This window comes from Oncorhynchus clarkii, chromosome 18 (genome assembly GCF_045791955.1).
Source record: "Oncorhynchus clarkii lewisi isolate Uvic-CL-2024 chromosome 18, UVic_Ocla_1.0, whole genome shotgun sequence".
Taxonomy (NCBI): Eukaryota; Metazoa; Chordata; class Actinopteri; order Salmoniformes; family Salmonidae; genus Oncorhynchus; species Oncorhynchus clarkii.
In genome coordinates, this window is record NC_092164.1 from 4,068,398 (window position 1) to 4,076,225 (window position 7,828).

Consider the following 7,828-nt stretch of genomic DNA (forward strand, 5'->3'; position numbering starts at 1 on the left):
TGTGAACTCAGCCCCAGCTGGATGAGGGGACTGAGGCTTCAGTATGTTAGTAGAACAGGTTAGTGAACTCAGCCCCAGGACCAGCTGGATGAGGGGACTGAGGCTTCAGTGTGTTAGTAGAACAGGTTTGTGAACTCAGGACCAGCTGGATGAGGGGACTGAGGCTTCAGTATGTTAGTAGAACAGGTTTGTGAACTCAGCCCCAGGACCAGCTGGATGAGGGGACTGAGACTTCAGTGTGTTAGTAGAACAGGTGTGTGAACTCAGGACCAGCTGGATGAGGGGACTGAGGCTTCAGTTTGTTAGTAGAACAGGTGTGTGAACTCAGGACCAGCTGGATGAGGGGACTGAGGCTTCAGTTTGTTAGTAGAACAGGTGTGTGAACTCAGGACCAGCTGGATGAGGGGACTGAGGCTTCAGTTTGTTAGTAGAACAGGTGTGTGAACTCAGGACCAGCTGGATGAGGGGACTGAGGCTTCAGTGTGTTAGAACAGGTTTGTGAACTCAGGACCAGCTGGATGAGGGGACTGAGGCTTCAGTGTGTTAGTAGAACAGGTTTGTGAACTCAGGACCAGCTGGATGAGGGGACTGAGGCTTCAGTTTGTTAGTAGAACAGGTTTGTGAACTCAGGACCAGCTGGATGAGGGGACTGAGGCTTCAGTGTGTTAGTAGAACAGGTTAGTGAACTTAGGACCAGCTGGATGAGGGGACTGAGGCTTCAGTTTGTTAGTAGAACAGGTTTGTGAACTCAGAACCAGCTGGATGAGGGGACTGAGGCTTCAGTTTGTTAGTAGAACAGGTTAGTGAACTTAGGACCAGCTGGATGAGGGGACTGAGGCTTCAGTTTGTTAGTAGAACAGGTTTGTGAACTCAGGACCAGCTGGATGAGGGGACTGAGGCTTCAGTTTGTTAGTAGAACAGGTGTGTGAACTCAGGACCAGCTGGATGAGGGGACTGAGACTTCAGTGTGTTGAGTTTGAGTTTATTTTATTTTTACAGGGACAGTGCACATTAATCAACGTTTCAGTAAAAGTGCCGGTTTTAGCCAGCCGGCTAATTTTCAACCGCAGTCCCTGGGCAGGTTATTAAAAACAATTACAATATAGACAATAGCAGCATAGAACAAGCAAGACATAGCAACAGGTTAGTAGAACAGGTTTGTGAACTCAGGACCAGCTGGATGAGGGGACTCTCTTCTCAGCTCTTGGTGTTGCAGGGCTTGGTAATGATATGATATGTCACTGTATGTTTCCGAAACTGAATTGTTATTTTTTTAGTTTTTATTATAAATTGATATTGGTCTAATTCTGCCCTGCATGCATGGCTGTCTGACTCTGACCTCTGTCTGTCTCTGACCTCTCTCTGTCTGACTCTGACCTCTCTCTCTCTGTCTGTCTGACTCTGACCTCTGTCTGACTCTGACCTCTCTCTGTCTGTCTGACTCTGACCTCTCTCTCTGTCTGTCTGACTCTGACCTCTCTCTGTCTGTCTGACTCTGACCTCTCTCTGTCTGTCTGACTCTGACCTCTCTCTGTCTGTCTGACTCTGACCTCTCTCTGTCTGTCTGACTCTGACCTCTGTCTGTCTGTCTCTGACCTCTCTCTGTCTGTCTGACTCTGACCTCTCTCTGTCTGTCTGTCTCTGACCTCTCTCTGTCTGTCTGACTCTGACCTCTCTCTCTCTGTCTGTCTGACTCTGACCTCTCTCTGTCTGTCTGACTCTGACCTCTGTCTGACTCTGACCTCTCTCTGTCTGTCTGACTCTGACCTCTGTCTGTCTGACTCTGACCTCTGTCTGTCTGTCTCTGACCTCTCTCTGTCTGTCTGACTCTGACCTCTCTCTGTCTGTCTGTCTGACTCTGACCTCTCTCTGTCTGTCTGACTCTGACCTCTCTCTGTCTGTCTGACTCTGACCTCTCTCTGTCTGTCTGACTCTGACCTCTCTCTCTCTCTGTCTGACTCTGACCTCTCTCTGTCTGTCTGACTCTGACCTCTCTCTCTCTGTCTGTCTGACTCTGACCTCTCTCTCTCTGTCTGTCTGACTCTGACCTCTCTCTGTCTGTCTGACTCTGACCTCTCTCTGTCTGTCTGACTCTGACCTCTGTCTGTCTGTCTCTGACCTCTCTCTGTCTGTCTGACTCTGACCTCTCTCTGTCTGTCTGTCTCTGACCTCTCTCTGTCTGTCTGACTCTGACCTCTCTCTCTCTGTCTGTCTGACTCTGACCTCTCTCTGTCTGTCTGACTCTGACCTCTGTCTGACTCTGACCTCTCTCTGTCTGTCTGACTCTGACCTCTGTCTGTCTGTCTCTGACCTCTCTCTGTCTGTCTGACTCTGACCTCTCTCTGTCTGTCTGTCTGACTCTGACCTCTCTCTGTCTGTCTGTCTGACTCTGACCTCTCTCTGTCTGTCTGACTCTGACCTCTCTCTGTCTGTCTGACTCTGACCTCTCTCTCTCTGTCTGTCTGACTCTGACCTCTCTCTGTCTGTCTGACTCTGACCTCTCTCTGTCTGTCTGACTCTGACCTCTCTCTGTCTGTCTGACTCTGACCTCTCTCTGTCTGTCTGACTCTGACCTCTCTCTGTCTGTCTGACTCTGACCTCTGTCTGTCTGTCTGACTCTGACCTCTCTCTGTCTGTCTGACTCTGACCTCTCTCTGTCTGTCTGACTCTGACCTCTCTCTCTCTGTCTGTCTGACTCTGACCTCTCTCTGTCTGTCTGACTCTGACCTCTGTCTGTCTGTCTGTCTGTCTGTCTGTCTGTCTGTCTGTCTGTCTGTCTGTCTGTCTGTCTGTCTGACTCTGACCTCTCTCTGTCTGTCTGACTCTGACCTCTCTCTGTCTGTCTGACTCTGACCTCTCTCTGGCTGTCTGAATTCATGTTTTGTTTGTCTCGAGTGTGATGTCTGTCTGTCTGTCTGACTCTAACCTCTCTCTGTCTGTCTGACTCTGACCTCTCTCTGTCTGTCTGACTCTGACCTCTCTCTGGCTGTCTGAATTCATGTTTTGTTTGTCTCGAGTGTGATGTCTGTCTGACTGTCTGTTTCTCTCTTCCCCCCCAGTATGTCCTGGTCTCTGTGGGTGATGTGATCGTGGCCAGCGCCCCGGCCTTCCTGTGTGATGCAGAGGTTCATGAGGTCAATGTGACGGTCAGTGGGAACCTGACCATACTAGAGGTGGACGGTCAGCCTGGACAGAGTCACACCACACCTGGACAGGAGACGGTTGACCTCAGCCTGCCTTCAACCACCTTTATAGGAGGGCTCCCCGGTGAGTTAGACGGGTATAGGAGGGCTACCCGGTGAGGTAGATGGGTATAGGAGGGCTCCCCGGTGAGTTAGACAGGTATAGGAGGGCTACCCGGTGAGGTAGATGGGTATAGGAGGGTGAGGTAGATGGGTATAGGAGGGCTACCCGGTGAGGTAGACGGGTATAGGAGGGCTCCCCGGTGAGGTAGACGGGTATAGGAGGGTGAGGTAGACGGGTATAGGAGGGCTCCCCAGTGAGGTAGACGGGTATAGGAGGGCTCCCCGGTGAGGTAGACGGGTATAGGAGGGTGAGGTAGACGGGTATAGGAGGGCTCCCCGGTGAGGTAGACGGGTATAGGAGGGCTCCCCGGTGAGGTAGACGGGTATAGGAGGGTGAGGTAGACGGGTATAGGAGGGCTCCCCGGTGAGGTAGACGGGTATAGGAGGGCTCCCCGGTGAGGTAGACGGGTATAGGAGGGTGAGGTAGACGGGTATAGGAGGGCTCCCCGGTGAGGTAGACGGGTATAGGAGGGTGAGGTAGACGGGTATAGGAGGGCTCCCCGGTGAAGTAGACGGGTATAGGAGGGTGAGGTAGACCGGTATAGGAGGGCTCCCCGGTGAGGTAGACGGGTATAGGAGGGTGAGGTAGACGGGTATAGGAGGGATCCCCGGTGAAGTAGACGGGTATAGGAGGGTGAGGTAGACGGGTATAGGAGGGCTCCCCGGTGAGGTAGACGGGTATAGGAGGGCTCCCCGGTGAGGTAGACGGGTATAGGAGGGCTCCCCGGTGAGGTAGACGGGTATAGGAGGGCTCCCCGGTGAGGTAGACGGGTATAGGAGGTCTCCCCGGTGAGGTAGACGGGTATAGGAGGGCTCCCCGGTGAAGTAGACGGGTATAGGAGGGCTCCCCGGTGAAGTAGACGGGTATAGGAGGGCTCCCCGGTGAAGTAGACGGGTATAGGAGGGCTCCCCGGTGAAGTAGACGGGTATAGGAGGGCTCCCCGGTGAGGTAGACGGGTATAGGAGGGCTCCCCGGTGAAGTAGACGGGTATAGGAGGGCTCCCCGGTGAAGTAGACGGGTATAGGAGGGCTCCCCGGTGAAGTAGACGGGTATAGGAGGGCTCCCCGGTGAAGTAGACGGGTATAGGAGGGCTCCCCGGTGAAGTAGACGGGTATAGGAGGGCTCCCCGGTGAAGTAGACGGGTATAGGAGGGCTCCCCGGTGAAGTAGACGGGTATAGGAGGGCTCCCCGGTGAAGTAGACGGGTATAGGAGGGCTCCCCGGTGAAGTAGACGGGTATAGGAGGGCTCCCCGGTGAAGTAGACGGGTATAGGCAGAGAGAGACATGTAAGAACACACACTCATTACTACTGTACTCTAGACAAACACCCAGTTACGAATAAAGAGACACACACACACACACAGTTTCGCCATTACCATTAACCACTTCTCCTGGTGTCATTAATTTCCGGTCTGACCCCTGACCTGTGACCTCTAACCCCTGTACCAGACGTGCCCCTGGTGTCGACCCTGGTGTCGTCGTTCTACCGCGGCTGCATGGAGGTGACGATCAACGGCCTGGCTCTGGACCTGGATGAGGCCTTCCACAAACACAACGACATCCGCTCCCACTCCTGCCCTCTGCTGGGGGGGGCCTTGTGACCGCTGCAGTCCCCTTCAGCCCCGTCCTCACTGGAGCAGGGGGGAGTTACCCCTAGACACTGATCTTGGGTCAGTTTGACATTTCCCCCACAGGATTAGGGGGAATGGAAGCTGATCCTAGACACTGATCTTGGGTCAGTTTGACATTTCCCCCACAGGATTAGGGGGAATGGAAGCTGATCCTAGATCTGTAGCAAGGGGAGTCTTCACCCTGTCCACTACAGTCCACCATAACCCACAGGGCCTTAACCTAAGCAAGGAATGAGTCCCAAATAGCACTCTATTCCCTATATGACCCCTGGTCTGGTCAAAACTAGTGCACTATTTAGGGAATAGGGTGCCATTTGGAATGTACCCAGGAGCTGGCCGAGTGGCCAACCCTTCTCCTGACCAACCCTCAGTCATTCTGCCCTCAGCGTGATTGAATGTAGGAGCAGCACTCTCACATCTGAGGTTGCAGGTGCGTAGGAAAATTCAGTGATATCTTGAAAACAAAAATCCAATATTTCACACGGCTCTTGACAGTATGTTTTAGTGTAGTGAGCTCGTGTACCGGCCTCACGGCCTTCGTCAGAGCTCACGGTGATCCAACTGGATCCATAAGTGGAATAACTGGCAGTAATCCAGAAGAGGTTTGGTCAACTGACCCAGTCCATTGTGGAATAAACCCTATCAGGTGTGTGTGTGGGGTTGTAATTCAGTAGCACAAGGCTTTGTTGTTGTAAAACTAGCACACCATCGCAGGTGAAAATGGACTGAGTTTAATACAAACATCTGTTCGGTGCTTTCCAACTTAATGCAAACTTAGTCTACCTGCAATTTAGCTCTGCACACTGCCTACATATTACAACATAGGGCCTTCTGTTCATATGACCCCATTAAAGACCCTTCCTTCCCCTCCCAAACCATGCTTCTAGTCCTCCACAGTTACATCCACCCCACCGTCAGCCAATGAAACACTCCATACTGTCCCCCTTTCACATGCCCCGCCCTCCTGCCCTCAGTATCACCAATCAGCACACGCCAGGAACACACTTTAAGCCAATCAGACGAGGCTAATTAACATGCAGTAACCAATCAGACACACGGGGAAGGGCATCAAGAGCACTGCTTCACCCCACTGAGCTACTGAGAGAATAGGAGTGGAAGTGTTGTAATATACTGTATAATATACTGTATGTGTAGAAGTAAAGACAAAAGGAAACAAACAAAGACCTGAACGCATTGAGATAATCACCCAAAACAGTTTCACTTCTCTACAGAATGTCAGAACAAACATCTTTCTTCAATTTATTAGGCCAGAAAGGGCTGCAGTATTTCCTCCTCTGGGATCTAGAGTTTCTGATGAGTTTCACAGTGGAGCGATCGATGGTTTTCTCTTCTGTGTTGTGTGTTATTATACTATATGTTTGTTTGGCTGCTGATTTGTTCTCCTGTCTTTTAGTCTGTACATCCCTGATCACATCAATTCAGTCTGATTTGAAAACGTAATAAAGATGATGACGTGGGAGTTTTAAAACGGGTTGTGGAGAGATTTATTTTTAGTATTTTATTTTTTTCATTGTGCTTCTCATTATGTCTTAGCCCAGTGTGACCATGATAATGTCCCAAATGGGACCCTATGTAGTCCACTAGTTTTGAACAGGGCCCTGGTCATCAGAGCTGAACACTGCAACTACATCACATGACCACTAGGTGGAACCAGAAGCGTAATAACAAATCGCACGGTTCAGTCAGTATTTTTATATAATGTAAAACATTTTAATACCGGGATCCCACCACAGTGAGAGAAGTTGGTTCACATTTCAAACATTTGGTTCTCCTCTCAATTTATGTTCCAGTTAATCGCTGACCCAAGCCCTTCCTACTCTCTGACCCAAGCTCTTCCTACTCTCTGACCCAAGCCCTTCCAACTCTCTGACCCAAGCCCTTCCTACTCTCTGACCCAAGCCCTTCCTACTCTCTGACCCAAGCCCTTCCTACTCTCTGAACCAAGCCCTTCCTACTCTCTGAACCAAGCCCTTCCTTCTCACTGACCCAAGCCCTTCCTACTCTCTGACCCAAGCCCTTCCTACTCTCTGACCCAAGCCCTTCCTACTCTCTGACCCAAGCCCTTCCTACTCTCTGACCCAAGCCCTTCCTACTCTCTGACCCAAGCCCTTCCTACTCTCTGACCCAAGCCCTTCCTACTCTCTGACCCAGGCCCTTCCTACTCTCTGACCCAAGCCCTTCCTTCTCACTGAACCAAGCCCTTCCTACTCTCTGACCCAAGCCCTTCCTTCTCACTGACCCAAGCCCTTCCTACTCTCTGACCCAAGCCCTTCCTTCTCACTGACCCAAGCCCTTCCTACTCTCTGACCCAAGCCCTTCCTACTCTCTGACCCAAGCCCTTCCTACTCTCTGACCCAAGCCCTTCCTACTCTCTGACCCAGGCCCTTCCTACTCTCTGACCCAGGCCCTTCCTACTCTCTGACCCAGGCCCTTCCTACTCTCTGACCCAAGCCCTTCCTTCTCTCTGACCCAAGCCCTTCCTTCTCTCTGAACCAAGCCCTTCCTTCTCTCTGAACCAAGCCCTTCCTTCTCTCTGAACCAAGTCCTTCCTGCTCTCTGAACCAAGCCCTTCCTGCTCTCTGAACCAAGCCCTTCCTGCTCTCTGAACCAAGCCCTTCCTACTCTCTGACCCAAGCCCTTCCTACTCTCTGACCCAAGCCCTTTCTACTCTCTGACCCAAGCCCTTCCTACTCTCTGACCCAGGCCCTTCCTACTCTCTGACCCAAGCCCTTCCTTCTCACTGAACCAAGCCCTTCCTACTCTCTGACCCAGGCCCTTCCTACTCTCTGACCCAGGCCCTTCCTACTCTCTGACCCAAGCCCTTCCTTCTCACTGACCCAAGCCCTTCCTACTCTCTGACCCAAGCCCTT

General features: G+C 51.8%; 1 protein-coding gene across 2 annotated transcripts in view; it reads left to right on the plus strand.

Moving 5' to 3' along the window:
- The window catches only part of LOC139372836 (growth arrest-specific protein 6-like), a 31,453-nt gene extending 25,027 nt beyond the window's left edge, over positions 1 to 6,426 (plus strand). For both annotated transcript variants that reach the window (XM_071112666.1, XM_071112667.1), the window contains exons 14-15: positions 3,060 to 3,267; positions 4,756 to 6,426. In XM_071112666.1, the coding sequence (XP_070968767.1) occupies positions 3,060 to 3,267; positions 4,756 to 4,907 (360 nt within the window). In that variant the 3' untranslated portion in view covers positions 4,908 to 6,426. The remainder of the gene's footprint in view (positions 1 to 3,059; positions 3,268 to 4,755) is intronic.
- Positions 6,427 to 7,828: the final 1,402 nt, after the last annotated feature.